Genomic DNA, 21,494 nt, shown 5'->3' with positions numbered 1-21,494 from the left:
CCACGCGGTCACAGAGAGAACTTGCAAACTCCGCACAGGCAGCACCCAGAACTGAACCCGGGTTGCTGGAGCTGTGAGGCTGCAGTGCTAACCACTGCGCCACTGTGCCCCTAGTCCGGAAACATTACCACTATGCTACCATACCTGAATTATTCAAATAAAATGATTCCAATTAATTACTATTCGTTATCTTGCTGTGTTTTTCTCCATAGTCAAGCATTAGTCAATGATTATGCATACAAACATATATACAGTATTATTCTGAAAATAGGGAAGATTGTTTTGAATCTACTGTGTTCCCAGGTAAATGTGTATTTGCAAAAACAACTAAGGGTTGCATTTCTCTAACTTGGAAACTGGTGCAAGCTTTAGTCAGTTTATCTCCCTCAGTCTGCTCATTAAGAGCACGTCAGTTGTAAACTGTCTGTAATACTTTATAGAGAAGTTGTCCTAATTTTAGGAGCCAATTCTTCTAGAATTACTTGTAAATGCAGCTTTTTCCACATTTGGTTCTATGTGGCTCATTGAGAACTGACATAATGCTACGTGTGCTCTCATTGGAACAGGAGCCCTTTTTCTCATCCCTACCATTCCCCCACTCCTAACATTAGGGAAGATGCCAGACAGATTGGCAAAGTTGGATTACGCTCAATCACATTTGTGGTTTCAAAGCTACTGCAAGCGTGCAAATCTTGTGCTGTGCTGCTCAGTTCATGCTATTCCACAACATAAGCGGGATAGATTCGCTAGCATAGGATTTAAATTATAATATGGTGTACATTTCCATTGGAATCAGTTCTGTAAGAGAAATTGTATTTTACAACCTGTTAGATCACCACACTGCACCAGAAACTCCTGAAGAGGCAAATGGTGGTGAAGAATTGTGATTTAGATTCAATCATCTTTCTGTTTCCATTTCTGTTTTGTTAGGATGGTGAAAGCTGCAGTTAGTGGGGAATTGGCTGTTGTATGGAAGGGATGATCTAATGAAGCTGTAAGCATAGTTGAACTGACCAGAACTTCAATGCACCCAGTTATTATCAACAGATGTTAATTTTCCTCTCAGCTTACTGTCCTGGTAAAATAGCCAGCATTTAGACGAGGGAATTTTGGAAAAAAAAACTGGAAAGATTCCTCCTACCATTTTGCATTTGAAAAAAGATTGAAAAAATGTCTCCTTTTCCCTTGTACTTTGTTTCTCCCCTGCCCTGCAGATGGCGCCTTGTACCTGATAATGGCTCTGTGGGTGGGAGCAACTCTCCAGCTGTGTTCTGCCAAATGAGCACAGATGCCAAGTCAAATCTGGGCGCTTGTTTCGTTCAGATCATGGGTCAGCACCCATGGTGTGCTGCCTCCTGTGTTGCAATAGCAGAATTGCAGATCTGTGATAAAGTTGGTGTGTGGAAGCTGAAACATGGACAATGCTCTTGTGATCCATAGTAAGCGAATTCAGTGCTCCATCTGTCCACCTGTGCAAAGCCAGAATCACTTCACACCAACACTAAACCTGGATGTAAATCGGATGTGAAGACCTGACCTGATTCTGCAGTGAGACCCCTTCCACCGGACATTCTCACTGTACTTCATCCCAGTGTTGAGTTGGGCTCTAACTCTGGATTTGGGCTGTGTTCACATTGTAACAGCAATGTTGGTTGAAGCAAAGACAACTTTGCACCAACACTGCAGCTTTCATGTACTCTACAAAAATGGTCTGATTCACCAACGGCTTGTTGATGCAGCACCAGTTTCTAAATTGTTTTTGTTAAAAGTGCCACAGTTGCTTCTCTTTTTGGATGATAAAGAACATGCACAGTTTACATTAAGAGCAGAACATGCTGTCAATAGAAATAATGTGAGGTAAATATTGCATCGCTGTATTCTATCAATCCTCCTTTTACTAGCAATAAAGACTAATCTGAAGCAGCATGCTGTCAAACAATGAAGGAGGCACTCGTGTTTCTGAAAATGAAATTTCAATACGTGGCACAAACAATACACATTGGAATACCTGGAATTATGGAAAATGAATCACCTGTGACAAGACTAAGCTAACTCATTTGCGCCCACTGCACCACGTCTGCAGTTAGTGTCACTTTAAGGGTTTGTTTTTTTTGTAACTTCCCATTTCATAATGTGTGTCCTCCGTTGTCATTGCTGCATTTAAAGAACATTCTAAAAACCCTGTTTTCAGAACATTAATTAGTTATCTCCCCACCCAAAGGGGTTCTATGTAACATTGTTTCAGTTAATCAAAAACAATGATGAAGCACTGATGACGGTATTGAGATATCCAGCAGTTTATTTACAATGGGGCATTTATGAAATCGGTACTTTTTTGACATGCTATTACCTGGCCAATACATGGACTTAAATAATGATGGCAGATTTCTATACCCTCCTTGCTCTGTTTTTATCGCTGGTTACGACTTCATCGTTCCTACAGCTTTCAAGATTGAAGATTTCTGTTATAAACACTGGAAATTTTGACTCTGTTTTCAGTTGCTGTATGGTGTACACATTAGAATTCTCTACCCTGACTCTAGTAACTGCCACGTCGCCTCAATATATGATAGCAGTCTCCTGAGATTAGAAACATGAGTTGTTTCAGTCTATAAAATGTAGTAACCAGGGAGTTCGAAGGCAGCAAAATCAGCCAATATGTGTGGTATAAACACACATACACAACGGGCTTACGGAAAAAACAAACCACCTGTGAGTTATACACCTGAGGTTACTGGGTGATTTATTTTTCAGTAAACTCCAGGCTCCTGTTGTGTATCCTCTGAATCTAAATTTGGTTCTGTGAAACCCCTCACACTGGTGTCACACCAGTATAGAATTTTACAACACAGAAACAGGCCATTCTGCCCAACTGGTCAGTGTCGGCTTTTATGCTGTGCCTGAGCTGCCTCCCACCTTACTTCATCCAACTCTATCAGAATTTCCATCTATTCCGTTCTCCTTCATGCATTTATCTAACTTTCCCTTAAATGCATCTATGCTATTCGCCTTAACTATAGAGAAATGCGGAGAAATGTGAAGTGATTCATTTTGTAGGAAGAACATGGGGAGACAATATAAAATAAAGGGTACAATTCTAAAGGGAGTGTAGGAGTAGAGGGACCTGGGTGTATATGTGCATAAGTCATTGAAGGTGGCAGGACAGGTTGAGAGGACTGTTAATAAAGCATACAGTATCCTGGGCTTTATTAATAGGGGCTTAGAGTACAAGAGCAAGGAGGTTATGTTGAACTTGTATAAGACACTAGTTTGGCCTCAGCTGGAGTATTGTGTCCAGTTCTGGGCGTCGCACTTTAGGAAAGATGTGAGGGCGTTGCAGAAAAGATTCACGAGAATGGTTCCAGGGGTGAGGAACTTCAGTTATGAAGGTAGATTGGAGAAGTTAGGACTGTTTTCCTTGGAGAAGAGAAAGCTGAGAGATGATTTGCTAGAGGTATTCAAAATCATGAGGGGTCTGGACAGAGCAGATAGAGAGAAACTGTTCCCACTCGTGAAAGGATCGAGAACGAGAGGGCACAGATTTAACGTATTTGGTAAGAGAAGCAAAAGTGTCATGAACAAAAACTGTTTTACGCAGAAAGTGGTTAAGATCTGGAATGCACTGCTTGAGAGTGTAATGGAGGCAGGGTTAATTGAAGCATTCAAAGGCTAATTAGACTGTTATATGAAATGGAAGAATGTTCAGGGTGATGGGGAGAAGGTGGGGGGAATGGAACTGAGGAAATTGCTTTCGGAGAGCCGTTGTGGACATGATGGACTGAATAGACTCGTTCTGCGCTGTAACGATTCTGTGGACTACTCCTTGTGGTAGTGAGTTCCACATTCTAGCCACTCTATGGGTAAAGTAGTTCCTCCTGAATTCCTTATTGGGTTTATTAGTGACTGACTGTCTTGTATTTATGGTCCCTAGTTTTGGACTCCACCACCTTTTTGATTTCACAGTGATGTAGTGATGCAACCTCTCACCACCGTTCCATCTATTCAGGTGCATGTAAACATTTCTGATGTCTCCAGTAGTTTGAATACTATAGTTTGTACTGAAACCTCCCTACTCTCAAGTAAAGATAAGTATTAATTTTTAGCCACTTATGAATCTTCAGGATTCTGATTAATGAGGGGTCAGTTTTAAAACTAGAGGCTGTGGCAGTCTAGGTTTGAAATAGTAGGATGTTGATTTGCGATCACAGTTCCCCATGAATCTTAAATCTATCCAGAAGAGGCATTCTGCACGCTGTATCCTCAAAGGAAGGGATTGGAAAGTGAGCCAATTTGGACTTCTTTGCCTATCAACTTTGGTGGGTGTACCCGTCTGTCAAGTTGACAAAAGATCCCATGGCACTTTTCGAAGAAGTGCAGTGTGTTCTGGTGTCCTGGTCAACATCTATCCCTCAACCAACATCATTCAAAACTGACTATCTGGACATTTGTTTCATTGCTGTTTGCAGGTCCTTGCTATGCATAAATTGACTTACAGTAGTGACTACACTTCAAAAGTACTTCATTGGCTGTAAAGCATCTCGAAGACACTATATAATTGCACATTCTTTCTTTCTGTGGTTATAGGGAGATTAGCACTACTGCTTAAATTTTTTTTTAAATTTCCAGTGCAGATAGGGAAGTGGACTTAAGTCGGTGATCAGCAGGTGATGGTGAGGTTAGGGGCAAGTCAGCAATAAATAATTCTCTAGGGACTCTGGATGGAGTGGATTTGATGGTCTGAATGGCCTTTCTATTGCTCCAGACTTTGCTCTTATGTTTGGATGCAGATCACTTTCTGGTCCTCTGTTAGTGAATGATGAACTTGGGGATTCCAGATGTATGGCTGCACATACGTAATTAAAGAACATTTGTGTAGAATATTAGTATAGTGCAGCACGCTTGGCTTCTCAGAATTAGATTCTTAAATAAAAAGCTCTGTCATGTAATTTTTGTGCTTGAGAAGGCAGCTGTTCGATTTGCAGGGAGCTGTATATTCTGTTTACTTCCTTTGTAGTATCTATCTCTTTGAATTATTTATTTATTCCACATTATTTTTGTTTTGTCTAACTGCAGCATCGGTTGAAATTTTAAGTCTCATTGTAATAGCGTGAACATGAGTAGCATCTTTGAGGAGAACAATGTTTTTATTTTAGTAGCAACTCAAATCTGTGTACTTTCTCAAATTATTAAATATACATAGTGTGAACAAACCCTTCAAATACAATCAGGCAGTCCAAATTATGAGAGTTCTTTCAACAAGATGTTACAACCTGGTTTACTGCATGATGGCTAGATTAAACATTGGTCAAATTGATGACCCAGTGATGAGGTACCAGGACTAATAATTCACTACACGATGGAGTGGTGTGACGTGAAATTGAAGATCTTCTAGAATTCAAACTGAAACAACACCATTGTGAAAATTTCTTTTGGTTCATAAGAGTTTCATGAAGTTAAGATATCTAGTGATTGGATCAAGAGTGACAGAAACCTGGGACAGACAGCTGTCTACCCTCTTGGATTGAGAATGATCTATAGCAGCAATGGGGGCTTGTCGAAACAGTTTTTCTCAAGTCACATGAATAACCAAAGTAGATTTTGTGAACAATGTACAGTAATGTGCTGCGAGAATTTGTTGTCTGAGTTACTCAGTGAATGTTTTTGGAAGTGAACTCAAACTGTCAGTTGGTAAAATGTCACTTGAAATACGTTGCAGTGCAATTTCCAGTATGAATGCTTAACATATTCATATTCAGTTCTTGTGTTAACTAATTTATCGAAGGAACTAGCTGGGGTAAAATAAATAGGTCAGAACCTTCATTAAAACAGTGGACAGAGATTTGGTAAGCCTCCATGCTGTAATTCATAGAAGCATAGAATTTAGAAACTTACAACACTGAAGAAGGCCATTTGGCCCATCATGTCTGTGCTGGCTGTTTGAAGGAACAGTCATGTTTCGCCCACATTCCTTTTTTTTTGTCCGTAATCCTATAAGTTCCTCATCCTCAAGTCCCTGCCCTACTCCCTTTTAAAATTATTTATGGAATCAGCTTCCACCACCTTTTCAGGATGAGTGTTCCAGATCCCGACAGCTCTTAATGAAAAATTTCAAGCCTTTTAAATTTCAAGTGTAAATTATAGTATCGCCATGTCACAGTCATTACTACATTATTTTAAAAAGTTGGTACTTCAAATTCTGTAACCTCAAAATGTAAAAATTATATTGGTAAACAATATAACTGGACACCAGTACGTTCCTGGCTTCAGTGAGAATTGCAGATCAGAAATTGCCACACCTCTTGCAGCCTTGACAAATAGGAATAGAACAGTATATATATAATATTTACAAAGCATACCCATCGGACAAATGGACCAACCTATCTTTGTTTACTTCAAGAACTGCTGGCTACAGCCTGGGTACGGTGGGGAGGGGATAGAGAGGCGAGAGGATGGAGGAAATTTACACATAATACATTGCTTACAGGCAGTTCTGACGAACAGTTTAAAAGTCAAAAGCGCAGAACAAGGGAATTATAAGGCTGTAATTAATGCAAGCAGTTCTGATGATTAACCCTTGTGAATGAAGATCGAGCAGCCTTTGAACATCAGACTTTGATATTGAATAGCTCCTTTTAAATTAAACCAGGCACCAGCAATTAACATGAGATGTTTATATGCTATGTTTTGTGTTGCAGTTTAAAAGAATGCAATTTCTCTTTAAGGTAGAGTGGTGGGGTGGGGTGGAGAGACTTGCTTGTTGCATTTGACCCATGTTCATTGTGCTTGTCCACAGAGAGCTTGCTGCTGCTACTGGATAGGAAAAATATAACCATAGTCTGTTCTCTAGCACTTTTCCCCTCTCTCTCTTCCTTCCTTCTCAATTTGATACAGACAAAAAGACAGAGGGAAAATAATACATGCACTAATTTTCCTAGCACTTATTCATTTCCTTATTAAGACCTGAAATTCTGTTTAAAATAAATAATGTGAAGCCTCTTGAAATTACCATTAAAGTAGAATTAATGCTCATTTGGTATCAAAATCATAGAACTCAACATGTTTATCCTTACTGTGTCTGGCTAATGTAGGGACAAGTTCTCTCTTGTATTTGGCTCACACTTTGGTGTTGGAATGGTTGGTGATGTCATCAGGCCTTGTGCAAGAATGCTTATTCCCCAGTTCTCCCTTCAGTCAGTTTAATTTGTCACCTATAGAAGATAAAATAGAGTGGACCTTGGTGTGGAGTTGAAACATGGGGCAGTTTGTTGGTGGCCTGACGTCACAGTGTAGCGAAGTGTAAATTTGGAACAAGTTTCCTGTTACTGAATGCCCAGTCATAGGTTTGTTGTCTTGAAGGACAAATGAAGAATTTCCACATGACAACGGAAGACAAGTTAAAAGATGAATCGGCCTAAGCCGGGTCTTGCGTATCTTACAAACAGAATTACAGATCGAATGACATTGGCAGACTTCTGGCAATAATGTAGAGGATCTCTGTGCTAGGGAAGAGGGAGAAACTGGCAATACAGAGAAAAATGTGGAGACTTTTCACCAAACATTTTGTGTTTCTGCTGGCCTCTCAGTTTTGCATTTCTTACTGTGTTGAATAATTTAATATGATGTAGTTCAGTTTACAAAGCATCCAGCAGATGATGCTCTAACTTAATATTTGTTCTGTTCACAGTCAGACTCTCCTCCAGGGAGGGAGGATGCTGCGCCAAGGGAACAGCTGGTAAGTCATCAAACATTCTCCAAACTGTGTTTATGGAAACTTTTCATGACAATAGCCTACTCATAAACATAATGTTTTAAATGAGAAATTACTTTCTCGAGAATTCCACAGAACTTTGGGCCTTTGTTTACCTTGTGCCAGTCTAGGGAAAATCCTGTTATGCAGCATCAAGGGACTGTAGCAGAACTGTACTAGTCTAGCAAAAAAAAACTTCTCTGATATTATTAAAGCGTCACTAAATATCGTATGTGGGATATACTCTTAGGCTGCCTTCACCTGCTAGCGCAGCTGTCAGCAGCACTCCCTACTTAACTGGCAGGGCAGTAATGCAAATGAGGTGGTGTCTAGCTGACTACCCACAGATGTCACTTCGGTGACTTTAAACTCCAGAAAGCTTGCTATGGAAGGATAATGCTTTAGCCTATCTTTACACAGTTTCACAGTTATTGTACAGAGTAAAAGGATTACAAACATGTAGCTCCTCACTCAAACCCTTCACCGGTCTTACTAAGTGTCTGCTTATAAGTGCTCAAGTAAGACCCAATTAACACCCTCCACCTGCATATAATCAAACAATTGATACACAATTTACAGATTAACATGTGACATCATTTTGGCCACAACACTTGATTTCTTAGATTTTCTTAGCCTTGCTCAATCCAGGTAAAAGTACTTTGCAAATCTATTTATTTAATAAGCATCTACTACTGTTCAGTGCAAAACTTTGTATTCTTTTTCACCGAGGTTTTGAATTCTGGCATGAGTTTCTCGGACAAACACATCTTAAAGCCCGTTTCTAGGTTCTTGTCCAGCAATTGAGAGGTGCTTTGACTTTGTAAGAGTGATGGCTGAGAAGGTTGACTCTCACAGCAAGATGTTTCACACCCACCCCGTGCTCTACATTCCAAGTCATAGTGAAAGAGGCAGTAGTTGAGACACTGGATGGGCTAAAAATTGATAAAGGAGCGGGATTAGAAGGCTTGCTGTACCTAAAATTGATAAGTCACCAGGACTAGATGGGATGCATCCAAGGATGCCAAGAGAAGTAAGGGTGGAAATAGCAAAGGCGCTGGCCATAATCTTATAGTCCTCCTTAGATATGGAGGTTATGCTAGAGGACTGGAGAATTGGAAATTCTTGTTCACAAAACGATGTAGGGATAAACCCAGCAGCTACATGCCAGTCAGTTTAACCTTGGTGGTGGGAAAGCTTTTAGAAATGATAATTCAGGACAAAATTAACAGCTTGGACAAATGTGGATTAATTAAGGAAAGCCAGCATGGATTTGTTAAGGGCAAATCATATTTAACTAACTTGCTTGGGTTTTTGATGAGGTAACAAGAGGGTTGATGAAGGTAATGTGGTTGATGTGGTGTACATGGACTTTCAAAAAGCATTTGATTAAGTGCCACATAATAGGCTTGTCGGCAAAGTTGAAGCCTCTGGAATAAAAGGGAAGGTGGCAGCATGGATTGTGTGTATGTGTGGCGGGTATTTCAAAAGGGAACTTTCATTTCAATCTGTCTGTTAATGCATTGTTTCTTTACTGGATAAGTCTTGTTTGATAAACTGATAATTTTGTTTATTGAAGAAACCTGGTTGGTATATATCTCAATGATATACACCAACAAGGTTTCTTTAATAAACAACAAAATTATCAGTTTATTATCAAATAAAACCTATAAAGTAAAGAAGCAAAGCATTAACACACAGATTGAAATATGAAAATTCCCTTTTGAAATACTCCCCCCATAAACGCACTGGTTAAAGAAAAAAATAAAGAAATTTTCTCTGCAGACCTCTTGTACGAAAAAAAGACAAAAAAAAATACTTTGGCCAAATACTTGTTAAGTCTTGAAGAAAATGAATGAGATGTGTTGTGTCCCAAAATGGCACACAGTCTGGTGTCCGAGAACACGTAGATGGGTCACTGGGATCTTTTCTGGAGCAGTTCTTTACAAGCGGCGTCGAGGATTAAACTGGCAGGTTTTTACAGCTTCTTGGGAGAAATGCGGCATCAAGGGTTGTAGCTCTCACACACACTCGATGCGCAGTGTTTCACAGAGGCAAGAGGAAGGAGGCAAGCTGGGTGCTTCTCCCTTGGCAGGTTGATCTCCAACTGCTTTCAAATGCAGTCCACACCCCAACTGAACCAAAACAATATCTCAGAAGCAAATCCAACTTCTGACCCTCTTAAATCGACATGTCATGTCTCTGTAAACATCTCCCCCAAGTCACCAAAGTTTCTGTTGTTTATTGAGCTTAAGGCATGTGATTTCCAGTAAAGGTTGTTTTCAAACAAGACCTCTCAGTGATCCTTATTAAAAAAATCCATGGAATCTTTTCAGTTTTAAAACACAAGTCCTCAAAAAAATTAAAAATGGAAGCACTTTCATAACAATATAAATATTGAGATCTCGTTCCAGTGTCTATTACTGAATTTATATTAATGAATCAAATATACAATTAGCCACATCTGGAGTCCCAATTAGCTGCAATGGACTGGTAGCTAATGTATTAGACAATCCTACCTTAGTAGTTACATAGTGTGGAGTATTTCAAAGGGTTGTTTTCCATTGTGTGCTTCTAAGTTTTTGTACAGCAGTTGTGAGCTTTACTTTGACTTTGAGAAGCACAGTGACCTAGGGTCATATGTAAGTGGCTGCCATCAGAAGAGCTTAATACTATTGGCTGTTCCTGGCAGTTGCCATGTATTGGCCAACAATCGGCTTTTAAGTGTTGTTCACTTACATGTTCCTTCCCAGACATCAAGGAAAGTCTGTAGCCAGAGAATGGATGTTGCAATCACAACTTTGCAAAGGCGCACACACATGCCGTTTTTGTGTTGCTGCTCATGTTCTGGAATCTATACTGTTGTATAAACAGGTCATATTCTAGAGCAGACAAGACGAACGGAACCAATTATACTTGAAATAGTTCTACATAATGCAGATATAGTGTAAACAGTTTTCTCTGTTTGCTTTCTGAAAGGAAGTATACTTTGTACTCTGTTATATGCAGGTTAAAACCTAGATTTGTTATCCTTTTGTACCACAGGGTTGTCTCCAATGGCACAATTGTCATCAACAGTTTGCAGTATTTGATGCTTTTTCCATTGGAACCTGCTACGCACTCTTAGAGAGAGGTTTCACTGCCTGAAACAATGTGCTGATGGTCATGCAAATAAACAGCTCATGCTTGGGGCACATAGATTGGGTCTGCTTAGACAGGCTAATATTGCATTTGCAAGGCAATGAGGTCGATGGAAGGGGGAGGATGTTGTTTGTGGAGTGCAGCAGGCCAGGGTTAAATAGCAAGATATCAAGCTGAGGGGAGTTTTTCTTAGTTCGCTTTTAGAAGGTGGAATATTGGAGTTTTCAGAAATTTAAGAATGTTATCTTTAGGAACAGGGAAAGGTAATAGACCTATCTCTACTTTCAGAAGATGAAATAGGTAGGATGAATTATACGTTCTATACAGAAAGTGTATCTCTCTTAATTGGAATATCTTAATATTAAACAGCGATACACAAGAATCCCAAACCAGCAAAATTGGTTGCTTTGCTGCTTCTAAAGAAAACCATGCTCCCAAGCACGCAGCTAAATTTCATCCTTCACAACAAATTTGTGGGTTGGGAGGTTTGGTGGAAGTGGGTGTACTTAATGGACTGAATGGCCTTTTCTCTCCCTTCTTGTGTTTTAGCTCCAATTTACAATACTTCTGTTTGCAGTGCTTCTCGTATATTGTATCAAATGCTTATTTTGCAGTCTTTCAATCTTACATATCCATGTATGTAATAACCTTTCAGAAGTTAATTCTGAGACAGAGTAGCTGTTCTCACCAGCCATTTAGCTTCCCTTGAGATACTATGACATTTTCTAGAAGCAATCAGGGGGGTCTTTAAATCAGAAAGGCATAAGGAGTCTGTTTGCTATAATCGTTCAACTCAGTATTCCAGAAGGGTAGGGATAGCCACCATCTTTGCTGTAGGATTCCAAAGTTTAACTAAATCTTTTATGCTTCATATCTTACAGGTGAGTTATCTAATTTGATTATTTTTTCTGAGGAAGGATGCAGCCACTAATGTTTGTTTTAAGCTTGAATAGCTCAGTGCAGGGCTTCACTGGCATCCCACGTCACTTAACATTATGCAAACAGTAGAAAACTTCAAATATCTTTTTAAATAAGAGTACACTAGGGAAAGGGGAGAGAGAAGTAGAGTTGGAGTTGGAACCAGTATATATCTCACTGGTGTACTGAAACAGCAGGGCGTAGTTCATGATTATGATTTATTATGTAGCCGGTTCTCTCTTTAGGTTAGAGATTAAGTTTTTCTACAGGAAAAGATGGATTTTTCTGGCAGGAGGTGAGTACAAATTAACTTTTGTATGCTTTTTAGTAGTTTGTGACAGTGAGGCATTGGTGGAAGCTAAAAGATTTGAATGGCAACCCTCCTGATTAGTGTGCATCACCAAAGGAAAAGGCCGCTACTGAGAAACAACAAAAAAACTGATTTTGCAATTGAATAAATGGCTATATTTGCAGTATTGTAGTTATTATTAGTCTTAGTGTGCAGTATAAATTTACTTTAGGCAGTTTGTACAGCTGACTCTCAGATCCTGTTTGTTCAACTATTGTTATGATTTTTTTTGTCTCATCCTCCTGATGTTGAGATAACTAAATGACTGAACATTAATAGTGCATGTTATAGTATGGGTCTGCTTAATTCAAAATATAATCATTTGTAGTGCATTTACGTTGCAGGATTACCATTAGTGGTGAACTGGCAATGTGAATGAGTTGACGCACAACCATCGAAAGAAGCAGTTTTGGTCCGTTCTTCTAACAACAGCAGTTTATTTGATGGCTGCATATATCCAAAGTGGCATGTTAGTGGAGATGGCTATGTGTTTTGGTTGCTCTTTGAATGGCTGCTTCAGACAGGGTAATGAAGTGATTTTTCTGTCATTAACTTGCACAAACTCTCCTAAACCACTGGGGAAGGCAGCAGTCCCGAGGAAATAATCACAGTTTAAAGGGGGAAAAAAACCAGCTGTTGATAGTTAAGCTTGGATCTCTGCAGTTGCTTTAATATGGATCTAGGTGTTGGCGAAATGAGCCCCCAGTATAAACAGGACAGATTTTACAACTGTGGGAGCCATGTTCAGTAATACAGAAGCACTTCCTGAATATAAAAGCAACATTATTTCCTTGTATTCTGTTTCACCTATTGAGGGTACCCATGTGATTTTGCAAGATTATTGCAAAACAATTATCACATGACAAGTGCGTGTGCTTACTAGGGCTGACACTGATTAACAATTAAACTGTCATGATATTGGGTGTATAAATTAGGAAAGTCAGTGATACCAGAGGTCAACTATTTAAAAGCTGTTTCCTCAAAGAAAGACTTTGGTAAAGGCAGTGCAGGCACCTCCGAGGGGTTTGCAATATTGGGCACCTATGATGCAGCAGAAGATGAGATACAGGAGGGAAATTGCAAGTAATGCCATGCACTGTAAATCTGGATGCGTGCACGCATGCTCACAAATGCGCATATACACACGGGGTGTTGTGAAAGGACACATCAGTTAAAAAGGATTTAATAATTTTCTGCAACTGTGACCTGGAATGCTGAAAGATTTTGTTGCCTCTCATGTACCAGGAGAAGGGACATTGCAGAGTGGATGGAGAAGACCCAGGACAGGATGGTAGGATGGAGGTCTTACAAATGGAGTTTGAGCAATTATTTGTAGATTAAAAAGCAAGGTCTCCAGGGTAGTAATTTCAGAATTTCTCCCAGTGTCACATGCCAGACCAAGTAGAGAGAAGCAGACTAAACATATCAACACGTGGTTTGATGAACAATATAGAAGGCATTGGGATATGTCCTCCCCTTTCCCCATGTTTGGTGTCTGCTATATTCTTCTCATTGTAAAGTGCTCGGAGGCATCTTCCTACATGTGAATAGTGCTAGATAAACGCAAGTAGAGGCACTATAGATGGAATAGCTTTCAGCTAAGCTGAAAGCAACACCAATGTCCTGGCAGTGATGGTAAATAGAGCAGTAGTGGATTATTTAAACTAGCAATATGGGGAGGGGGAATGGAAGAATATACCTTAAGAAAATTAGGAGCGAGTTAAAGAATAAGAAAAAACATAGGGAAAAGAGGAAAGTGGTCAATTCTGTGTTAAACATCGCCTTGTATGACTCAGGAGTCTCAGTCTGGCATGGGAGCCTTTGCCACATGCTGCAGATGAAGGCACTGGGGAAAAAAGGCGCAGGATTTGCTGGCATCTGTTTTCTCTGGACGCTCTTCTCAGCCAGCTAAGCTTTCTGTTTCTCCTCTCCTCTTTCAATACCCCTCGAAACAGTCAGCTACCAGTGGTCCTGGCTGTCGATGACTGTCTCCCAGTTGTCTGTGTCGATGTCCAGTATCTTCACATCTCGCTTGCAGGTGTCCTTGTAGCGGAGGTACGGGTGTACAGCAGGTTATGATCCAGTAGTCAGTTCATCATGGATGACAGCCATATACCCAACGATCGTGGCTGAACCATCGTAGACATTGTTGGCTTAGCAGTGAGTGTTATGCTTATGGAATTAGCACGCTGCAGGACCTTTGAGTTGGTGACCTTGTCCCACCAAGAGATGCCGAGGATGGGTCTTAGAAAGCGAAGGTGGAAACTGTTCAGTCTTACTCTTCAGGTCTCACTACTGTAGAGGACTGCACTGAGGATGCAGGCTTGGTAGCCTCGCAGTTTGGTGTTCTTCATCAGGTTGCTGTTGCTCCATGCTCTCTTACTCGGTTGGACGTAACTGCAGCTTTTGCAATGCCTTGTTGATTTCAGCATCAAGTGACAGATTACTGGTGATTGTGGAGCCTAGATATGTGACGCTTTCAACAACCTCTAGCGTCACATTGTCAATGCTTATTGATGGCAGCATGGCAACGTACTGGATCATGACATTCATCTTCTGATGCTGATGGTCAAAGCAAAGGCGTGAGAGTTGTCTGTCAGTTTGCTGCTGAAGGTTCTCATCAGTATGGAATGCTCGTGCAGCATCATTGGCATAGAGCAACTCTCTGATGAGGATTTGATGCACTTTTGTCTTGGATTTCAACCGGACAAGGCTGCACAGCTTTCCATCGGTTCTGCTATGTAAGTAGACCCCATCTGCAGATGAACTGAAGGCATATGACCGCAGCAAAGAGAAGAATATGCCAGAGTGTCGGCACCAGGACGCAACCCTATTTGACCCCACTGCAGATCTCGAAGTGTTCCGATGTTACCCCGTCGTAGTTGACCTGACCCCTCGTTATCGTGGAAGGAGGAGATCACACTGAGCAGCCTGCGGCAGGCAGCCAGTTTTCTTCAGCTTAAATAGTCTGCCTCTGCTCTTGGTTGAATGCCTTGGTGAGGTCGATGAAGACAACGTATTGTGGTCTCCTTCGTTCGCAGCATTTCTCTTGCAGCATCCAGACTGAGAAGATCATGTTGATTGTGAATCTTCTGGTTCTAAAACCACTCTGGGATCCGTAATAGATGTGTTCTGCTAAGATTTGCAGTCTGACAAGGGCGACATGGGCAAATACTTTTTCTCACGATGCTCAGGCTGGGAGATGTCTCGATAGTTGTTGCATTTACTGCAGTTGTCCTTGTTCTTGTACAAGATCACAATCTTTGCATCATGCATATATGTGTGCAAAACTTTAGAAATGAGATCTACAGGCAATTTAGAGGTAACAGTTGTAATTATGGGAACTTCAGTAAAGTAGACTGGGATAAGACAAATGTTTGCCGAAATGTGGAGGGGTCTTTCAAGTGCATTGAAGACTGTTTCCTTAACCAGTATGTTGTCAGTGCAACAAGGAGGGATGCAGTTTTTGATTTGAAGAAAAAAGCACAAAATAATGCAGATGCAGGAAATCTGAAACAAATACAGAAAATGCACACCTGTTGGTACCTGTGGACAGAACAGATAAGTTAACATTTCAGGTATGGATCCTTCCTCAGATTAGAAGATTCAAGAATAGTTCTGGGCTGAGAGACTTCAGTTATGAGGATAGATTGGAGAAGCTGGGTCTATTCTCCTTCAAGAAGAGAAGGTTGAGAGGAGATTTGATCAAGGTGTTCAAAATCATGAGGGGTCTGGACGGATTAGATAGGGCGGCACAGTGGTTAGCACCACAGCCTCACAGCTCCAGCGACCCGGATTCAGTTCTGGGTACTGCCTGTGCGGAGTTTGCAAGTTCTCCCTGTGACCGCGTGGGTTTCTGCCGGGTGCTCCGGTTTCCTTCCACAGCCAAAGACTTGCAGGTTGATAGGTAAATTGGCCATTGTAAATTGCCCCTAGTGTAGGTAGGTGGTAGGGGAATGGTGGGGATGTGGTAGGGAATATGGGATTAATGTAGGATTAGTATAAATGGGTTGTTGTTGGTCGGCACAGACTCGGTGGGCCGAAGGGCCTGTTTCAGTGCTGTATCTCTAAAAAAAAAAAAAAAAACTGTTCCCATTGGCAGAAGGGTCGAGAACCAGAGGACACTGATTTAAGGTGATTGGCAAAAGAAGCAATGGTGACATGCGGAAGAATTTTTTTTACGCAGTCAGTGGTTCGGATCTGGAATGCGCTGCCTGAGAGTGTGGTGGAGGCAGATTCAATCGTGGCTTTCATAAGGAATTGGATAAACATTTGAAGAGGAAAAAATTGCTGGGCTACAGGGAAAGGGTGTGGCAGTGGGACTAGATGATTTGCTCTTGCAGAGAGCCGACATGGACCAGAAGGGCTGATTGGCCTCCTTTTGTGCTGAAACCATTCTATGATTCTGTATATTGCAAATAAACAGCATTTAAAAATGGAGCAGGACACGGTTGGGTGGGGGAGGGTGGTGGTGGAAAAAAACTCCAAAAACACTGACATGGGAAAAGAAACAGAATGATCTGTAAATTGCTTAAGTGAAAACCAGGAAATAATTAAATGGCAGAAGTGATGTAAGCATGAGACATTTCTTTGTTTTTTGACTTTTCCCTGTTTTGTTGCTTTATAAATGTTCATCATCTGTAATATCTTCTGGTTGTGACAAATACCTGAAACATTAACTTGTATGTTCTCTCCAAGAAGGGATGAAGTGTTAACTAGTTGTGGATTGTAAAGCAGAACAAGTGACCTGAAGGTAGGAGAATGCTTGGGAAATAGTGACCCTAGCCTAATTAGGTTCAGGTTGAAAACAAAGAGAAAGAGTCATCCAAGTAATTAGCTTGGAAACTGGCTCATTTCAGTGGGGTGAAAGGGGATCTAGCACAGAATAATTGGTTGGAAAAAAAGTGGCAGATCAAACAACCAACCAACGATGGAGATATTTAGAGAGATGGATAAAGTTAAATACATTCTAACTAAGAGTAAAGGGTTATGTTAAAGAGAAGGGCTTCCAGCGATAATGAGAGGCTTAATAGAGGTATATAATAAAGACAGGGATGATAATGCACTAGAAAACAATGAGAATTATAAAAGGTTTAGAAGGCAAAAGAGATTAGGAAGGCTTAAGAGGGAATGTGAAAGAAGACGGGTGATCAACATAAAGAGAAATATCAAGGGCTTTCATCTGGATGTAAAAAGTAAAAGGATAGTCTGTGAAGGATTGAGACCATTTAGAGGTGAAGAGGGCCATCTTGAGCTTGAGGAAATGGCAGAGAAGCTTAATAAGCATGGCTTTAGATTTTACAGAGGAAGGCAAAAGTGGGAATGTAGGAGTGCTTGAGGAAGAAATGGAGAAAGACCTAACGCAGTTATAGGTAAACTTCTAGGATGAAATTAGTGAATATAGAAAGGCATGGACTAGTCAGAAACAGTCAATATGAATTTGCAAAGAACAGGTCATTATTTGGCTAATTTAACTTTTTAACAAATTCAATGTAAAGATTAAGGGAATATGATTTTTTGAAGGTGTAGTAAGGTTCATGGTTACCACTTGAAGAATGAATGGGGAAGAAACCTTTTACATTCAGGGTAATTAGAACATGGAATGCATTATCGTAAGTGACTATTGAGGCAGAGACAGTAACATTATTTAAAAAGGAATTGTGTAAGCATTTGAAAAGGACAGATATAAACGATATAGTAAATGGGAAAATGACTAGACAGCTCAAATTGAAGAGCTTCCACTGGCATGAATTTGATGGACTGAATGGCTTCCTTCAGCACTGTAAATTCTGTTAACAATATTATAGCTTTTAAAGGCTAAAAATAGAAACAAAAGGATCCTAGGTGTGCGTGTTGACTTTACCTGGAAGGAAATGACAATCACTGTCTGCAAAGGTGCACATTAGTTTTATTTAGTAAAAAATTGTTGGCCATTGGCTGTAAAATATTTTGCTGGTAGAAAAGGTCCATCATTTTAGGATTGATGACCCAGATGATGATGGTGGGCTGCTGAAGTATCAAGTTATGAGTTTTCCTCGTAACCGAAATATTGTTCAGCAAAAAGTTAATATTTGGCTTGTCATCCAAATTGACTGGAGATCAAGTTTAAAGTAAGTACTCAGGGAGGGGGAGGCTTGAAATTATAGCTGTTATTTTTACACATTGAGCAAGTTGTCAGGAAAAAAAAACATGAAAAGGGGCTGAAGTACAGAAGTGCAGCATAAATCTACTTTTCAGTGGATTTAACCTTCTCATGCACTGCTTTGTTTCCATTCTGCAGTGGCTGTGTTTGCATGTCCAATCTCCTGATCTGTTTTACAAAAACAATTCCAATCATTAAGTGTAAATTTAAAAGATGCTATATATAAAATCCCAAAGTACATTAATATTTCATTCAAAATAGGATATCAGCAATCTGCATTGGGACTGTAGTATCTGTCACTGTAAAAGTGCTACCTTCTAAAATCTCCCAAAAAAGGAAATTGGTGTTAACTGAAAATTTGAAAGCCAACTTTAGCACCAAGTGCGTGTGAGTGAGTGAGAGACAAGTTAAATAATTATTTTCATAAAATGCAATGCTGCAGTAAATTCCAGGTAAACAATCCAACCTTGTTTTACAATTGCAAAATACTGTGGATGCTGGAAATCTGAAATAAAAACAGAAAATGCTGGAATTACTCAGCAGGTCGGGCAGCATCTGTGGAGAGAGGAAATGAGTTAACATTTCAGGTTGATAACCTTTCATCAGAATACAATTGCTTTATTATGCCAGCTTTTCTTTAAAAACATTTATGCAATCTTAAAATTCGTTATTAAACTTAATCAGATGATTTGTTACTTTTCTGGTTTTCCTGGTTTTTAATCCTTGAGCCAGATTTCATGAAGCTCAACAGATGAGAACAGCAGTGTCTGCAGTATTTTAGACCACTTTTTAAAAATTTGTGCAACCAAATTAATGCACCTTCAATGTTTAGTTGTTTGAAAAAGTTTTGACTGATTTTGAATTCATATTTAAAAAAAACTTTTCTCCTTTTAACTCATCACATGATTAGACCTGTTCTGTTAAAGGAGACAAAAAGGTAACTAACAATCTGCTTTACAATAATCACTCGGAAATGTCCTGGGTGACTTGCTTACCAATTGCAAATTATTCTTCCTCCTCACCTTATGGGAGAAGTGGCATGCCTTGATTTGGCACCGCTCCTTCATGGCCTGACTGAAGTTTGGAACTGATGTTGTGGGGCATTGTGACCTTGAATCTGAAACTTTCCACTGTCATAGTGCAGTGCAGTGCACTGCACCATAATGAGCTGGGTCGCCAGTGTTCATTTTTTTTTTAATAGTAAATTTAAAAGCAAAATACTGCGGATGCTGGAAATTGGAAATAAAAACAAGAAATGCTGGAAATACTGAGCCGGTCTGGCAGCATCTGTGGAGAGAGAAGCAGAGTTAACGTTTCAGGTCAGTGACCCTTCAGAATACAATCACTTTATTATGCAAGCTTTTCTTTAAAAAAAAAAATTTATTTATGTAATCTTAAAATTCATTATTAAACTTAATCAGATGATTTGTTACTTTTCCGGAGTTCTGATGAAGGGTCACTGACCTGAAACTTTAACTCTGCTTCTCTCTCCACAGATGCTGCCACACCTGCTGAGTATTTCCAGCATTTCTTGTCTTTATTTCATTTTTTTAGCCCTGATGTAAAACTGAAATTTGAGCATGGTTGACCAAATCAGTTCTTGAAGGAGACTTGGGAAGTGGCTTCATGTCAGACACCTCTGCCCTCTGAGCCAAAGTGACTTTAGCCTGAGATATTATAGTGAAGACGCTGTTTCCTCTCGCGTGTTTTATGAACCCCATTCTCATAATCCTTACTTGCATATCATTCAATATATGTTGCTCGTTTATTCTATATGTATTTCAGAAGTATCTCAAAATATTTTTTTTGAAGTACAGTAGTTGTAGTCTTGTATGCAAGTTTAACAGCCACTTATCATGTAAAATGTTTTACAAAAGTTTGAGGACTCCTGAATGATCGACCAATTTAATCTGTTATTGTTGGTATTAGTTGGTGGAGATTTGTTGGTTAGGGCACTAAGAAAACTCGTTGCTCTTCCTTGCATAGTACCAATATCTGCCAGAACTGTGGGAACAAGAAAACGGGGTCTAAGCTTAATTCTGATTGGAAGGAGAGCACCTCTGACTATGCAGCAATCATTTAGTAATGCAATGGAGTGTTGGTAAGTTTAGCTATTCAATTCCTGAAGTGGGCTTGAACTCATGCCCTGCTGATTCTGAGATGTGAATGCTCCCACTGAACCAAGCAGACAGTATCCATAAAGCTTTACTCTGGGACAAATGTAGAAATGTGGCTATGTGATTCATTAGGAACGTACAACAGGAAGTGATGCAATAAATTCATGACTACAAATTCAGGGTTATTAAAATGAATGTTTTAAAATTAAAACTGCATTCATTAAATTAGAATGTAACCTGTACTTGGATTTATGCTAGATTTCACTGTAATTTTATACTCAAAATAACATGCAACCCACCATCTTCAGATCACTTAGCAACTACAAGAAAATTCAATCTGCTCTTAGAAGTGTATTTTCATTATAGCGATGCAAAACCGGTTTTCTGCCTGTAAATATCTCGCTCACTTCATAAATACAGTCGATTCTGCGAGCGAGGCAAGCTGCGTGGTGTTTATAACAGCCTCAGTGATCCTACAGATTCAGCAAAGTAGCTTCCAACTTTTTAAACTGCCACCTCCAAACTCGTACTGCGCTGTGTTCAGTGCATTGGGATAGCAAGTTAATATCCTGCGGGAAATTGCAATGTGCATGCACATCTTAATTTCCCACACTGCAAATATCCTAATCCAGGAAGGTGCTGGATAGTGGCAAGGTACTTCTCCACAAGGAGAGACAACTGAGTCAATCTAAGCTGCTTGTCTGTATCTCCAGTTGGCTGGCTGCAGTAGTTCTGAAAGCTGTATGGTATATATTTGGCTGGCATTAGCCCAATCTATTTGCATAATAAGCCATATATTTGCATTAAATAGCATCTGTCAAACTTGAGGCCTGTTCCTCCTTCACATTTAGATCTGATTATAGTAATTTCTTCTCATCTAAAGTTCTAATATTTGCGTAAATCTGGATATCATTCATGAACTTGCAGACTGTTTCCCCCAACACTTTCAATAATAAAGATTATGATGGCCGATGGCTTTAAGGCCAATCACTGCAGAACACCACTGGCAACCAGTCTCCACGCATAATCACTACTATCAGTCGCAACCTTCTGCCTCTGAAAGTGCAATTAATTCATTATCCA

General features: G+C 39.9%; 1 protein-coding gene across 4 annotated transcripts in view; it reads left to right on the top strand.

The window, feature by feature from the left end:
* The window catches only part of pex14 (peroxisomal biogenesis factor 14), a 253,197-nt gene that overhangs the window by 22,344 nt on the left and 209,359 nt on the right, over positions 1–21,494 (top strand). For 2 of the 4 annotated variants that reach the window (XM_068016938.1, XM_068016935.1), the window contains exon 2: positions 7,685–7,732. The exons of 1 other annotated variant lie outside the window; for it this stretch is intronic. In XM_068016938.1, coding sequence (XP_067873039.1) covers positions 7,685–7,732 — 48 coding nt within the window. Of the gene's footprint in view, positions 1–4,650; positions 4,671–7,684; positions 7,733–21,494 lie in introns of those variants that run through there. One more of the 4 variants, XM_068016936.1, reaches the window with a different exon arrangement.

The sequence above is a fragment of the Heterodontus francisci genome, chromosome 37, assembly GCF_036365525.1.
Source record: "Heterodontus francisci isolate sHetFra1 chromosome 37, sHetFra1.hap1, whole genome shotgun sequence".
Lineage (NCBI taxonomy): Eukaryota > Metazoa > Chordata > Chondrichthyes > Heterodontiformes > Heterodontidae > Heterodontus > Heterodontus francisci.
This window is presented reverse-complemented; position numbering and strand designations above follow the sequence as displayed.